The sequence below is a fragment of the Arvicanthis niloticus genome, chromosome 2 (genome assembly GCF_011762505.2).
Source record: "Arvicanthis niloticus isolate mArvNil1 chromosome 2, mArvNil1.pat.X, whole genome shotgun sequence".
Lineage (NCBI taxonomy): Eukaryota > Metazoa > Chordata > Mammalia > Rodentia > Muridae > Arvicanthis > Arvicanthis niloticus.
In genome coordinates this window covers 114,639,601-114,656,024 of record NC_047659.1, presented here as the reverse complement: position 1 = coordinate 114,656,024, position 16,424 = coordinate 114,639,601, and the positions used below count along the sequence as shown (strand labels likewise).

Here is a 16,424-nt window from a genome sequence, read left to right as displayed (position 1 = left end):
CAGTTAAAGCAAAACTCAAGACATTACATTTGTAAAATTTGCTGGTGGGTCATTAATATAGTCCAGAGTCATCAGTTAGGTGGAATTATAATTGTTCAAGATGTTTGAAAACACAAAGCATATTCTAGCATGTGCACAGCATGTGTCTACATGTTTGTATGTGCCGCATATGTATACATGTTTGTGTGCACAGGCATATATACACATGTTTGTGTGCACAGGCATGTGCATACATGTTTGTGTGCACAGGCATGTGTATACATGTTTGTGTGCACAGGCATGTGCATACATGTTTGTGTGCACAGGCATGTGCATACATGTTTGTGTGTATAGCATCTGTATTTAGGTGATGAGTGCTCATGCTCTTATCCCTCTCCCATCGTTTCTGCCATGGAGTTTAAACATTTAATTTATGTTAAGCTTGTAGCTGAAGCCCTAATTCGCCAGGAAAAGGCTATTGTTTAATGTCTAACAAAAACCAAGAGAAAAGACAAAGCGTCTACAAGTGTCAAGAGAATAAAGGCCTGAAATCTGGGTGGCCGTCCTCAGCCCTAGGATCCACAGCTGGAGGTCCAGGCTAGTGTCCACTTCTGAACCAAGTTAAGAGCTTCCCCAGCACAACAGCCTGACATTGGGTCCTTCTGACCTTCCTCAGTGGGTGGGCACAGAGGAGCCCATCTTGCCAATGCTCCCCACTGTGGAAGCCTAAAAGCACTATATAGGGACACTGGAGTTTAGGTCAGTGTCTCCTTCCTGCACAGACTGCCACATGCATTCGGACACCGTGACTTCCACCTACGTTCTGCAACAGCTGCAGGAAGTTGATCTAATTATTTTAAGAGAAGGAACAACAAGGAGGCAGAAGTCACATAAAGGCTTAAGAAGAAACCAGCACGATGAGAGGAAGACCTGGAGGGGCCCCTGAGTTAGTACCTATCTCTTAAGTAGACAGACCCGAGGCCTAACCATGCCTTCTTTCTTGTCCATTTGTTTGAGATTATAATACAATTACATTTCTCTCTTCCCTTTCCTCCCTGCAAACCCTTCCACATATCCCTCCCCTTTTTCCTTCAGATTTTTCACTACTTGTTATTGTATGCATATTCATATACATATATGCATACATATTTCTAAATATAACTCTCTTCAGTTATAAGAGGTTATTTGTATGTGTATTTTCAGGGCTGACTGTTTGCCCTGAATAACCCATAGTGTGCTCTTCCCTGAGAAAGACCCCTCCAACTCGCAGCTTTCCTCACTTGCCTATAATTCTCTGTGTAGGGCTGCAGCCTTGTGGACTTCCTCTCAACCCCTGCTGTCCGGTTTGATGTGTCCATTGGTGGTGTCCTTGTTCAGCTCATGTTTGGGTAGCCATGTTGGTGAGACTTTATGTATGTAGCTTCTGATGTTACTAGGAGACACCATCTCACCACAAACTCCCTCATCCTCTGGCTCTCAAAATCTTTCCACTGTCTACCCAACATCCTGAAGGCTATTCTGCTCTCAGCCAGGCAGAAGCCTCCTCTCCATCATCCATCTTCATCTCTGTCCTCTGTGCCCTGTCTGCATGTGTCACAAGTCCCTCCTCTAGACAGATTATTAACCAGGAGCATCAGTAGTGTTTGTATGGCAAAACTGACTACTGACAGAAAAAATATCCTGTTTTAGAAGGACATTCAGAAGGATATTTTATATTTTATGTGAGTCATATAAAATGTTAACACATACTCATGAATACTTAACATTAATTAGAAACCAAATATCACATTTTGTATACATCTAACCCATATCACGTTTTTCAGTTCATAAACAAAAAGCAGTGGCTTTAGACCTGAGCATCACAATGAGAAACTGAGTTGGTGGCTGTGACCAACTAGGTCCAGTGTGATGTGACCTTTCTCTGACGCATGCATACATGAATGTGTATGGTAAGTCAATCAAGACAAGTTAAAAGCAGGAGGATTTTCACAGCCCCTCAAACTATCAGTGAGCCAGTTGCCCAGCCTTTCCTGGATCTTTATTCATTTCTTTTTCTGCTGGGAGTAGGTTCTACGGTACCCAACTATTACTAACATATCTCAATATCTGTACATGAACATCCTCAAAGCCATAGACATCTTCTCTTGCCCTTATAGAAGGGAAGAGAAGGCCTTGCCAGCCATGCTCCTCCTGAAGTTTGGTATCTTCAGAATGACCCTGTCTTCAGACTTGGTTTAATCAGTTTAGGTGAAGGTTTGAAAATGTATGCCTAAGACCTCTCTTCAGTCCCAGCCCCAAAGCCACAAGACTGTCACCAAAATAGCTATTGTTAGTAACCCCTCCCTTTTTGTCTATGAGTTCCCTGTCCCTGCATCCTTCTGGACACCCCAACACTCACACTGATTAATCTCCACACTGATCCTTTATATCTTCCAGCTCAATCTCTCTCCTCTAGCCCCGTTATTTCTTTGGACTTCTGTAGTTCCTCCAAACCGGCCCATCTACTTCCAGCCTCATTCCCTGGAGCTGGAGGATGATCTTCACATGTTATGCTTGACCGTGCTCTTTTGTTTTCAAAGGTACTTCATTATCCCAGGATGAAGTCCACATTCCTGGCAGTTATAAACCAGGTTCCCTCAACTTCACAAGAAGCTCTGTTCTTTCTGCATTGGTACCCAACCTTCAGCTAATCTACACTTCCTCTTTTCTAAAACTATCTATCTTCATCACTTCCAGTCCTCCAACAAAATAATGTTGGCACCCTCCTGTAAATTAGATCTAGAATGTCTTCTAAGTGTTCACATAGTTGAGACTTAGTCTCCATCGTGACTCTACTGGGATGCAGTGGAAGTTTTGAGAGATAAGGCCTGGTAGGAGGAATTAATGCTATTTCAGGTGTGCTCCTAAAAAGAGACTGTAGAATCCCATCAGTCTCTTCTTCCCCTTTCTCCTCTTTGTGTTTCCTAGCTATGAGGTAAACAGCTTGTATCACCATATGCTCTTACCATGATATATGACCTTGCCAAAGGTTCAAAGCCATCAGGGTCAATAAATCATTGCCTAAAATGTCCAAAACCATAAGCCAAAAGAAGCCTTCTCTCAGATATCTCATTACAGTGACCACAACTAACACACACTGCTCACTCCTGCCTTGGAAGCAGTTCCCTGCTCCTGTCCTTCACCTCCCAAGATCCATGTGTCCTTCAAGGTCAACTTCAAGAGTCCTCCCTACCACATGCACTTGGCTGTGACACAACTGTTTCTATTCTTCTTGAATGTGTGAACTTGATAAGATCAGGCCATGAATCCTTCACATGTGCACCACAGTATTTGGTCCAGTGTCCACCAAACAAGGAGCTTCCATAATACATGAAATGAGAAAAACTGAAACAGAGGGCCACTGAGGACTCTGGGAGATGAACTTAATGCTACAGTGACCTCAACACAGTCCTGGGCATGGAAATGATGAAGAACAAAGCATCATGGGTAATGCTGGCTGGGCATGGTGGCCCATGTCTGTAGTCTCAGTGCTCACAAGGCAGAGGAAGAAATACTGCTGGGAGCATGAAGACAGCCTAGTCTACACAGGCTTCCCCTCCATATAATATACAGATAAATGGCGGTGTCACGAAGGATGAAGAAAAAGGTGTAAAACACAAACCAGGCAACGGTGAGAGATGATGACTTCAGAGCACACCGGCCTCTACTGGAGAGGTTTAGTTAAGAGTGGCAATGGTGGACAGAGTGGTAGAGTAAGACATTGAAGGGCCTAGCGGCAGGAGGGCACACAGATGTTACTCAGGCCCAGGCAGTGTGTCTGACACAGGCAATGTAGGCAGGACACACAACCATCCACTGGCTGGACCTCTCAGCTTGCATGTATCCTACCTGTACACATTTCAATGACTACAACACAGTCTTACAGCAATGACCTTCATTGTGTTGGAAAGTAGCATACTTAAGGATGCTATGAACAAACGTTCAAACATGAGCACTGCCCTTTGCAGCCATCTCCCCTTGATTCACTTGTGTCCTCCTAAAGTGTGTGGAGACCACGCCGTGCAGGTGGGAACCTCCTACCTGAGCTCGTGCTTCTGCATCTATGGTTCCCGCTCCGAAGACACATCGCCCTCTGCCCCGCTGCTGGCGCTGCGGTCTTCTTTTCGGGGTGCATTTCGTTCTTTGCTTGACTCAGAAGGCCCCTTAGCTCTGATCTTTTCTTTTCTCTGCTGCTGTTTCTCCAGCTTTGACAGCTGATTAAAAAAAGAAGATAGTTTAAAGCTGTGAAGTCATGACTAAGTAGCCAAAGCCTCAGAACTTCCCAGGTGGAAACCACAGGGAAATCCTCTGCCTGGTACCTGGTTTATCACAAGAGCTCACAGCTCTATGGACAACACTGACCAAACAGCACCTGAATCTTTAGCACAAAATTGCTACCTGCTACCTGTAATGCCACTCTGACTTTTCCTCACCCAGCATGGGGGATGGGAAGACAGCTATGCAGCAGCCTTCTTCCTCAGCCTCAGAAGACTTCCTTAGATGGCAAAGGCTTTTTCGCTCATTACCATTTTCTTTGATGGTGCTGTAGCTTTTCTCACCTTGTCTTCCCACTTAGTATGTTTTAAAGAGTATTCAAAGCATTCCACTGTTTGCAGAAGGTAACAGAGAAGACTGTGAAATAAAATATACTGAGCATTGTCTCAGTTACATTCATTCCCGAGCCTAAAGCCTGACTCACCCAAGTCATGCTCTCCTACTATGCTAATGGTAGTCACAGATGGGCCACCAGCCACTGGAGCATCCAGCTGGGGGGTGGGGGGAGGGGAGGGGTTGGCAGCACATGCTCTGAAGTGACCCAATTCTTCCCTTGCTATCTCCCCAACAGTTTCAAAGTAACCACAGACTAGACAGAAGAAACTTAGGTCATCTCACACTGTGAGCCACAGTACAGCCACTCCAAGGCCTGCTGAGAATACTAGCCAATTTTTGGTTCACGAGATTTTCTTGGACCAAGAAAGGCATCTGTACCAAAGCCTGAGAGACAGCAACACCCAGCTCCATCTGCTTCCCAGACCAAGGCATTTTCTCCATCACATGGAAAGAAATTCAATGAAGGGCTAGCCTCTCCCAGCTGGCCTCTGCCCCACGTCCACAGAGACAATCACTTCACGCAGCCTTCCACAGTGCTGATTCTTTTGTAGACAGACTTTGAAGTCAACCTTTTATTGATGAACAATCAAAAACTTTCAATTTGGTCCGAGAAATCAAATGTATTAATGATTGGCTTACAGTATTATCATTCCCGATTTCCATTACCCTGAAGTTATATCAAATAAGCAGGTGGTTGGTGTGCTAATCAGATGCACGTGCTGAATTGGCCCAGCGATCCAGAGACTCTCCAGGTGTGTTCCCTTACAAGATCCCACCCCTGAGAGATTCTAAGAGCCAGAGATGGTGGATAACTAGGAGGAAATGATGTTTTCCAGGCACAACAGGCCAGCTGGACATATGAACTACATGATTGACAGCATGCACAAGCCTGTGTCATCTAAGATAAAATCCCAGCATGGAACAGTGGGAGGGGCACATGGAGTCTCACCCCTTTCTGAGGAGCAATTGGTTATTGATAGCTTCTAAAAGAGGAAGAGTCTGATTTGTTTAAGGGTGTGACCCCTATTAGGTCAACCACTCTCCAGGGCAGAACCACACCCAAGAGTATTTGAGTAGACAAACTGGATCTATCAGTGGTTTGGTTTTTGTTTGTTTGTTTGTTTGTTTGTGCAAAAACAAAGTTTCAGAAACAGCACTACATAGCATGATGAACTTACACACTACACACCAAGAGGATTAGTTCATTCACTGCACTCTGTGATGAGCTCACACTACATACCAGAATGAGCTCACACACTGCACGACATGGTCATGATGAGCTCACACTACACACCGTGATGAATTTACTCACAATATACTATGATAAGCCCAGGCAAAGGGGCAGGAAGACAGACACTAGCTCCAGTATACTGGCTATCTTGAGGAGAGAGGGAAAAATGGGGACTGTATACACACAGGCTTCTTCTATAACTGCCAGCTTTCACTTCTTTAAGAACAAACCAGATCTGGAGTTTGGCCCTGAGTAGGGCAGGCCATGAGCTATTTGCACAGGACAGTTGGACCACAGACGCGAGGATGCTCATGGCAGGGTTTATGTCAGCACAGAGCTTCCTTCATTGACAGTCACCCACCCAGTGAAACCCACTGTGCTATGATCTCAGTGTAGCTGAGGCTCGTTGTCGAGCCATGGCCTGGTAACAAACAGCTCACATTCCAGTCCTTAAAGTAATAATGGTCAAAAGGAAAGGTAATAGCATTTTTAGTATTTTTTAAATTCTAGGAATCTAGGAAATAAAAACACAAACTTTTGTTTCATTTCTCTGCAACATTATTTTCTAGGAACAAATATTTCCTTTATATATTCTGCCACAGATGAGGAAGGGTTTTCTACCGAAGAATGCTTTTTATTTCTCTCTTGGCATTGAAAACCTCTTTCTTTTTTGAAACTATGAAGATAGAGAAGAGTCTCTGTATTATTCTTTTTTAAAATCATCTTAGCTCATAAATACACATAGTGGTACAGAAATGTATACTAAAAATGGCTAGGATGGCATATTATATGTGTATTTTGCTAAAATTTTCAAATAATTTCAGGGGCTATAAAAATGGCTCAGTACATTAGAACACTTATTGCTCTTACAGAGGACCCTGCTCCATCCTCAGCACCCACATGGACGCTCCAGTTCCAGAAGCCCAGCATCCTCTTCTGGTCTCTGTGGGCAACGGTCATACAAAGATATCTTTACACAAAACACCCATACCCATAAAATAATGTTTAGTTAGAAATAACTTTGGTAAGCCAGGAGGTGGGGATTTATGGCTTTAATCCCAGCACTCAGGAGACAGAGGCAGGCAGAGCTCTGAGTTCAACACCAGCCTGGTCTATGGAGTGAGTTCCAGGATAGCCAGGGTAACACAGAGAAATCTTGTCTCAAAAAACCCAAAACAACAACAAACAAATAACAACAACAACAACAATAATAATTTTGGTAAATATAAGTTGACAATATGTGCTGAGTTCTTCAATTTCTTCTATTTTCTGTATTTCTAGTTCATAAAACCAAAATTTTGGAGTCGGTATTCTACAGTGCACTGTGTCAAGCTGCTTGTTGGTATATATTTACTTTTGCATGCACTAGGGATAGGGAGATACCCACATACACACAAACATATATGTGGATAATCACAGATGCGATCTAAGACAGGTGTTGAAAATATATTTGTTTCAGAAAGTAATTGGCCCTCTCAGATTTCTTTTTCCATCTTGGAGGTAACGCACAGGAAATGTGAATATTACAGGTTCCAAAATGAATGCCAGCTGGACTGCCACATCTCACCTGAGGCCTGGTCTACTGCTCCTGATACCAGGACTGCCACATCTCACCCGAGGCCTGGTCTATGGCTCCTGATACCAGGTCCTGACACAGGGAATGATGGGACATGATCCCAGGCAACAGGGGCTTCTCAGGGGCATCCAAGCAGCAGCTCCAAGCAGCATCCACCAGATGCAATAGCATTGTCCCACGGTGCACACATGTGGAGATGTGGGTTTGAACTTCACCTTAACCCTGACCCCCACCCACCACCATGAGCCAAGCTTGTAAATCACATGTGATAATTCTTTAAGCAACAGGCACAGCCATGTTTCTGCCAACCATGCAATGCTGATTCTCTTACATTACTTATCTTAAAATAACCCAATCCCACATGGCTCCAGGCCACCAAATAAAGTTCTCTGTGAGAACACTGTGAACCAAATTAATAAATTTAAGCCTTTTCTTGGAAAACTGGGTCCAATGCATCCAGGAGGTGGAATTTATATCTCAGGGCAAAGAAGCAGATGGACTATTTTCCTTCCTTTCTTCCCTTCTTTACCTCTCTCTTTCCCCCTCCCTTTCTTCTTTCAAGCAGATAGATCTTCCCTTTTCTCTTTTCCTCTTCATTACCCTCCCTCCATTCCCTTCCCTCCTTGGAACTAATAAGAAAAAATGAGAGAAAGAAAAACATGATATTGTGCATGAGCTCATATGGGAAGACTGGCTTTCAAATTAACAGGAGATCCATGTCTAAGAGAAAACAAAACGCTGTGGTCTGTGAACATGGCAGCTACGGGTGCTGATGCTGAGTGCTTCTGTGAACATGGCAGCTATGGGTGCTGATGCTGAGTACTTCTGGAGCTTTTTCTTTTTTCTTTTTCTTTTTGTTAAGTTTAGTGCACTGATGAGAATGTCTACACTGTGAGGTGGATCTTGTCCCAAGGTCTGGCTTTCATATCTTAGAGTCAAATCCAACCTTCCAATGGCAGCTCTGGACACAAAGACCCCTCTAGGGAATCTAAATAAAGGATTTTCTTTTCATTAATATCCCCAAATTCTAATTGCATACTCTTAAGCATAAACTATCTGAACATAGGTTTTGCAGTGCTCTGCAGCAAACCACGCAAACAGAAACACCCTAAAGGATCAAACAGGTATATAAGGAACACAGAACTAAATATAAAGGATGGAGTGGGAACTGGGCTATCATGCAGAGAGCAAGCCCTACCCAAGGGTGTTCACATTTTTATACATATGTCTGAACACATACACTGCTACTTTTACCTATGGTGATGCCACTGTGCTCATCCTCCATAGGATTTGCTAACTTTTCAGGTACCAAAACAATTTGTCCCCATCATCATCATGACCAATCCATGAGAAGCCAATGTCACCCCCACAGCTAGTCACCTTCCAGCCCCTCCCTTCCTCCCTCCCTAGTGCACAAGCAGATTCCTGCTTCAAGAATAACAACACCTGACCTTATGCCATGTGTTTTGTGGTGCATGGGAGCTGCAGGGGTATCAATGAAAGGTTTCCCACACTGATCCACATGTGTGTGAGGTGACCTTGGCCACATCACAACTCTTGGGATGAGGAAGGGCTTCTGGGGTATAAAAGCCTCTGGAGAGTGCTAGCAGGGCTTCCCTGTTAGAGATAGCACTCATGGTGTCCACTGTTAGAAACCCACTGAGATTTAGGATACTTGCAACTGAGGGCAAACTTTTCACAAAACACCCACAGAACTCCATGAGAAGAGAACACCAGCTATGAGCTTTCTTTTAGTTTGGTAGCATGTAAACAACTGAGATGGACCAGGCCTGAGGCCTCTGGGCATGAAACCCCCACCTTCTGTCCAGGAAATCATGTAACCTCTCTCCCTCAACATATTAACTTCATTTAACAGATAATCCCTGAGAATAGTCAGGGTCACAGCAGAGAGCATTGCACAACACCTGCCTCTTTGTCCGCCAGAAGAATAGCTGGTAACCCCACTTATCTGCCAGAAGCCAGTCTCTGTTCTAAACACTTGAAATATATGTATGATGGATTTGTCATAAGCCACCTAAATGCAAAGGGCCCGGGACTTCCCCAGACCCTTCCTATTTGCCTAGAACATCTGGCTCACTGTTAGGCCTGTAATGTAGACAGCATAAGTCAGCTCAGGGTAAGTAGAAAATTGCATGCAGGAAGACAGAAGCCAAAGGAGTAGAGAGTCACAGAAGGAAAGCCTGAAACCCAGAGGCCCAGTGAGTTGCAGGGAAGGTGAGGCAAGCCAACAAAGGGGACCAGAGAGGGACAAGTTTGGGCTGCACTGCCCCTCAAGCCATAACTGAACATCTTCCAGGAGTGGAGGGTGCAAAAACTGCTGTGCTGGTGGACTCATCCCAAAGCTCCTAATGGTAACGTGGCACATGCAGAAGGCATCAAGACAGACTGGTAGCCTGGGTGCCCTATTCATTAATACAACAGGAGGGACATGGGTAGTGCTCTGTGGCTCATAAAAATGCCACATAGACCTTCCAAAACATGAATTAACAGACCAGTTTGGTTTGCAAGAGCAGATGGGGCAACTGCCTTGGAGGGAAGGGAGGCTCAGGCTCCCAGTGCTCGGCAGAGTGGTTTAAGAGCCCTCTCACCTACAGTGCGTGATGAGGAAGAATTCAGTCAGCTGCAGGAATGTGAGTGGCACTGCTCAGATGAGGGATATCTGTCTCTGATGATGGTAGCAGTTCACTGGAAAGAGGAAGACAGAGCTAGGCGGGCCTTCAGTGCCCACTCCTCCGCCTGCTTTACCATAAATGACATAAGGAATTGTTATCACTATCCTATTCGCTCACACCATCCCATTACTGGGGCATCTTTTGATATTGATCTCTTCATGCTGAGGACACAGAGTGCCATGATGACAGAAACTAGGAAGTGAAAGACGACTCCTATGTCAGTGGCACTAATGATGAAGATGTCTCCATTAATAATCAGAGCATTTGAGTCCTGGTGCTTCACGCTCAGTCAGACCCTGCAACCTTGAAGATTCTACTATCTCTAGAGAATCAGTACAGTCTTCTAACCTGTAGCTAGCTATTCCATACAAGGATTTAAAGGGTTCAAGTGGAGCCAGCAGGAAAGGTTATAGATGTTGCCTACCTACCCCCACCTACCTCCTGAGGTACACCTTAACTTACCAAACTAAAGCACTGCATTCAGTTTTGCAGGGATTCCCCAGAACTGGCTTCTTTGTGGTTTCTTTCAGAGCACATGAGGTATTCTCTAAAGCTTGATGGAAGGGTCACAGTTGGAGTGAGATGATAAGGGTACACTCACTTTCAACATGACTAGGGACAACAGTGGAAAATCATAGCAGCTATGGATGGGATATTTTTGATTGTTTTTGGGATAAGTCCAAAAAAAACCCCATCTGGTCATATCCTTTCTCTCATTGAAATCTATAACTTAAAAAGAGAGAGCCTGCATCCTCAAAAGACCCATATATGTAAGGTGAGAACTCTATTTCAGTCCTCTAACCTCCGTCCTCACACTGAGGAAACAAACGACTCCTTAGATCCTAATAGCCAACTGCTCCCTTTGGGATTCTGAGAACTCAAGAGCAGACATTATTACTCCCAGATTGTTTCTGAGCACAATGAGGTCAGTCAAGAGAGAGCTTGCCCAAAGCCAAGTCCAGGCCGGTCAGGCTGGGCAGGAGCCAGGTCTCAGGAATGCCAGCCAAGCCTCCAGTTGACCTGACTTCTCTTTGGAGCAAATGTTCACCTCTGCTGGAGTTTACTGAGACTGCTGGGGCCTAGAACAGCAAATCCCATTCCCACTCTTGCTAGGATAATGTGAGGTACAGTCGGGTCTTTGAGTTATTTTAATGCCAGTTACTTCATGCCAGACTGTTCTGTCCTGCATATGAGCAAAATCTAATTAGAGGGGGAAGAAAATAACAAAAGAAAAACTTAAGCCCCATGAAGTCAGTTCTGTGGTTTTTATAGAATCTGGTGTAGATGGGGAAGTTCTGTTCCAACCAACCCCTTACAGAGATTCCAAGAATGTCTTGTAGTGCAAATCATACAGCTCGAATGCCCCCTGCAATTACCTTTTAAGTACTAGAAGGCATTACTCCTCCAGGTTGCTTGCCCACACCTGTGACTCAGCTGATGTCAACATGGGCAGTCACAGGATGTACAAGGAAGGACATGTCCAGCCAGGTCTCCTGAGACAGGTACGAGTTAAAGGCAACCAAATGCTCAACACAGCCTACTAACTCATCTCAATAGCTTTAGAATTTTCTCTCCACAACGCCATCTGTCCCAAGTGTCCATGAACAAAGAATGCTGGTGAATAAACCATGATTTTTCAAGTCGTCTCAGCTACACATGATCCTTCTCACCCTAGAGATCATAAGGTACTGTCCTTGTTTGTTTTATTGAATACTTAACTATCCCAAGGCAATCTATAAGAAAAGCAAATTGCAATCATGTACTTTATTGTCTAATTAGCTAAACTTCACTCTGCCTTAGTTTGCTCTGTTAAACCACGAGACTTCTGGAAGTCTTCATGGTATCTCCCCTGCCATGTAAGTTTGGAAAGAGCCTTTCTACCAGTGCCATGCAGGTACATACGACCCAAACAATGCTGGGATAACACCAAGGGAGTCCACTGTCCTCTGAGGTAGTACAGGATGTCCTCAGGAAGAGACTAATGAGGGAACAACAGGACCCTGCACTCAAGAGTTAATACAATTGATAGCTGCCAGGGTGAGGTGGAGGGATTGCTGTCTTAAGGAGAAGGCCACTGGTATGTTCCCAGTGCTCCAGAGGAGTGTGTATGAAATGTGTATGAAATTCTCAAAGAATAAAAAATAAAAAGAAACTTGCACTCAAACTCTGAGGGAGAATGCTTACCAGCTAGCCTGATGGCTATGGGCCAACTTCATACATACTCATTTCCGCTTTCAGAACTGAGGCATCTCTTGACTGGTTGGGAAGCCTGTGGTCTAAAACCTGTCCTCTTTGACTTGTCTTATCCCACTACTCAAAGTCCAGGTGACAAAGGGTAGGGAGAGGAAAGGAGGGCAGGAGGATCTAACCAGGAAATGACCAGCACAACAGAAAAGATGCACTTTCGTATCTCCCACACATTGAGGAGATCTGCAGAAACATACTCAGTCCCACGTGTAACCTGTAATTGACTACCCCATTTTTTTTAAAACGCAACTGGAATTTATAGTTGAACAATTTGTTTTTATCAAACTGCAGCTTGATATAATTTTATCTTATGTGATAATTCGGAAGGCATTTTTAAAAATATTCCTATGTAATGGAAAACCTGACAGAACATTTAAGGAGATGTTTCCATACACACCAGAGTCTGCCATTGTGTCAACTGTCGTGTTCTGTTATTTTTAAATCAACTAGCTGCTTAATAAAAACATTACGAAGCAAAGAGCACACATGGTACCTAATTTTCATACATTATTAACTCTGCTTGAGGTTTTTGTGGTAATCAAAAAAAAAAAAAAAAAAATCAAGTAAAAAGGCATCTGTCCCCATCTGAAATCGTGCAAGCTAATTTTATTTTCTAATTCCCTGTTGTTTCAGCATGCAAAACTAGAAGGGTGTGGTGCCTTCCTCTTGTTCTTGCTGAGCTAAGTCCCCTGGGTTAGGCCTTGTCGTCACAGGCTAGTGCTGGATCCACTCGTCTTCCCATCTCAGTGGCCACTTGTTTTAGACCACAGTGGGATGTGGATAGTTGAGTCAGCCCTGGGTCCTAAGTGAACCCCCTGCAGCAGATGCTGTCAGAGTCCCCATGTCCCCAGCCCAGAGGACACCTGCCACTCCTGTGAACAGCTACTCTCTCAAACCAGTACCTGCCCCTCTTAGATGAAGATGACTTCTGGCTAGACACAGAGGGTCAGGTCATTAACATTCTTAAAAGGACCAACTCTGAAATGTAATCTGCTGGTTCCCCTGGTGTGTACCTTCTCGGGCTCTCCTCCTCCTGGCTTCCTTTCTATTCCTCACATGCTTCCTGAGGCAACTTCTTAAATATAAACTACCTGGTCCTAAGTACTTTCACTCTGGAGAACCTAACCACAGATATTGTAAATGCTTTGTAATAAACCACATCTTAATGTGACCATTCATTAGGTATAACCTGTTTGTCAGCTGGCCATCTACCAACCAGAATCCAACACTTACTTTTTCACATGTCTCAACACTGGAGAACCATGTGGATATTTAAGTTCACTGTCTTTCTCTTACAAGGCACTCAGAAAGGCTACAAACTGAAGGGATTATTGAGTGATTGATTTCAGGTATAACCCTGTGACAGATATACTACATATGCAACTTCTCTGCAAATCAGTTATTCACATAAATGGCAAACTATATCCACTAGTAGTGATGACTTTATTACTCTGTATCTATTCCTCCACCCTACCAAAAACACGGTGTTGATGGCATTTCCCACCTGCTAGTGTTGAAGCTGCCTTCCCCCCACACCTGTGGCTTGGAGTTTTCCTTCAGTGAAGGATGATCATAAAATTCCAAGAGTTCTGAGGACAGAAGTAGCCACTTCCTCTCCACTTATGGATGAGGGCAGGCAGAGACCACTTTCATCCACTGCTCCTTCTATGGACCTATCATTTTTCAGGATAGCGACAGTTGAACACAAACTAATATAAACAACTATATAACAATAAATAACTATAGTCAATGTGTACTTTTGACTTGAGGTAATATCTATGGTCTACTTGGCACATGCCTAGTTAAAAATCATGACCATCAGTTAAGTTTAAAGAGACACTTGAACAATTTCAGCATGGTTTTCCAATGCGTAATTGGTAACAGAAAACTTTTCATAGGCATTTTAAGCAAATAATGTTCTTTAAGTGATTCAAAATGTTTCTTTAATTGCAACAATCCTAAGGAAAATGGGGGGGGGGGAAGGGGTCCTCTGTCCCACTTGTTCTATATGTTGGACAAATGCCAAGAGAACAGATCTGGAACAATGAAGAACTCTTACACAGAATAACTATAAACACAAGGGGGAAGACATGGGATCCAGAAAGGCAGTGGGCATGACCTGAGAAAGAAGTTGAAGACAAGGGCAGACAAGGTGAGCCCTCAGCAGCCAAAGCCTAACCTGTCTCCAGGGAGCTGGAAAAGGATACAGAATGTCAGCTCCCATGGGGATGGGCAATCTGAGAGAAGGCCAGGGCCTCAGAGAGGGTCAAGAGGAATACCTTCAACAGGACTACAAGGAGAAAGGAAAGCAAACACATGTGGAAATGCCAAGGGCTTAAAACCAGAGGGCAGCCTGGCTTGTAGTGGCTTCCAGTCTCCCAGCCACAGTATGGATGCTACTGACTGCTACTGTGAAAAGAAGACACAGGGCCCAGTCCTCCTCTGTAATAGTCTGAAAACATGTCAAAGTTCAGAAAATCAAAAACAGTGAAGGGCCGATAGTGCAGAATAAGAAGAAAGTTCTGAAAGAAATACCTCGAAATATGCTAAAGATTGCTGCTTGGGAAGGGACAGGGAGGAACCAGCATAGGTTATTTTTCATTAAACATCTACAGATATTATATTATTTTAATGTGTGCATAATTAGTAAACACTTGAAAACTGATTTAATGCAGAAAATACATAAAGCAGATACAGACAAAAAAAATCAAGCAATACAGAAAACAACATTCATAACTGAGGAAAACCAGTTAATAGGATTCTTCTGAGAGTCAAAGGAAAGACTAAATAAAAAGAACAGAAACAAGGAAGTGCAACACAGGAAGTCCAGTTAACTGTAGGACGGGAATTGTAGGGAGAGGGATCAGAGAAGCTAACAGACGCAGTGAGGGAAGTCCCTTCCCTTCCACACCAGCCAGCGACAGCCACCCGTCCTGTCTTGGTAAACCCCGTGGAAGAGATGACAGACTGACCCATGGGGCAGACATGTGGCTAAATGAAAAGAAGCATGGAACAAAACCAACCACCACCACAACAATGTCTCTAGGGTCTACACATAAAAGATGATGACCCAAACACTCTGTGTCAACTGTGACAATTCCAAAACATACAAGCACTCAGAAACTATTATGCCCACCTCTGCAGTTAAAAAGCAAAGGAATAAATTACCCATAAAAGAATTCCAGCCTCTAAGGAAAATTATGCTAAGTAATGTAACCAGCAAAATGAGTTATGCAAATTATAAAATTAATTCTTAAATGAGAAAATACATAATTCAAACAAAAACACAATCAAGTTTCTCTGAACCTAAAGATCCAGTTCCAAAGCAATTTTTAAAATATGGGAAAATTCACATGTCTAATAAGCTCCTCCAGAAAACAAAATAGTTCAAGTTCACTAGCAACTAATGATGCAAATAGAAATAGCTATAATTTATGATTCATCCAACGGACAAGCGCTAACAATTACACCCTTGAGCCTTTGTGAGGATTTGAGGATGATGATGAGGATTGTAAAACTAAAGAAGAGTCTGGCAATGTACTTCAAAGCCCTAAGCACATCTAAGTAAACATGTGTGTGAGCATATGCACATCTAAGCATGTGTACACATAAGCATATCACAGCTAAGTACATCAACATCTAAATGCATGTAGAAATAAGTATACACACATCTACACATACGCACATCAAGACATCAAAACTCAACAATTTCATCCCCCAGGATTTATCTTGTGGAAACATCTGACTACTAAGTGCGAAGACACATTTAAAAGGATGTTCACTCAGTTTTCCTATTTTATGACAGAAAAAAACTTTAGAGTGATCTAAACATCTATAAAGGGGGAATTCTTTTACAAATTATGAGTTATTCTGTACCTGGGCAAGTACCATTTGAGGTGTTGCTATGGACAACAGTGGTTAGAAAAATCAAAACGAGGCCTCTCCTCTTCACCTTTTTTTTAAAAGTATATTTTTGGAAACAGCATAAAAATTATTATTATAAACAGCCAACGGCCTGGTGGTAGAAGGTGTGGAACCTGAGTGCACA

The 16,424-nt window shown here is 43.4% G+C and overlaps 1 protein-coding gene across 4 annotated transcripts in view; it reads right to left on the bottom strand.

Annotated features, from left to right (window-relative positions):
• Positions 1-16,424, bottom strand: part of Dtd1 (D-aminoacyl-tRNA deacylase 1) — a 164,033-nt gene that overhangs the window by 17,352 nt on the left and 130,257 nt on the right. For all 4 annotated transcript variants that reach the window (XM_076929898.1, XM_034496787.2, XM_076929897.1 and 1 more), the window contains exon 5: positions 4,060-4,232. In XM_076929898.1, the coding sequence (XP_076786013.1) occupies positions 4,080-4,232 (153 nt within the window). In that variant the 3' untranslated portion in view covers positions 4,060-4,079. The remainder of the gene's footprint in view (positions 1-4,059; positions 4,233-16,424) is intronic.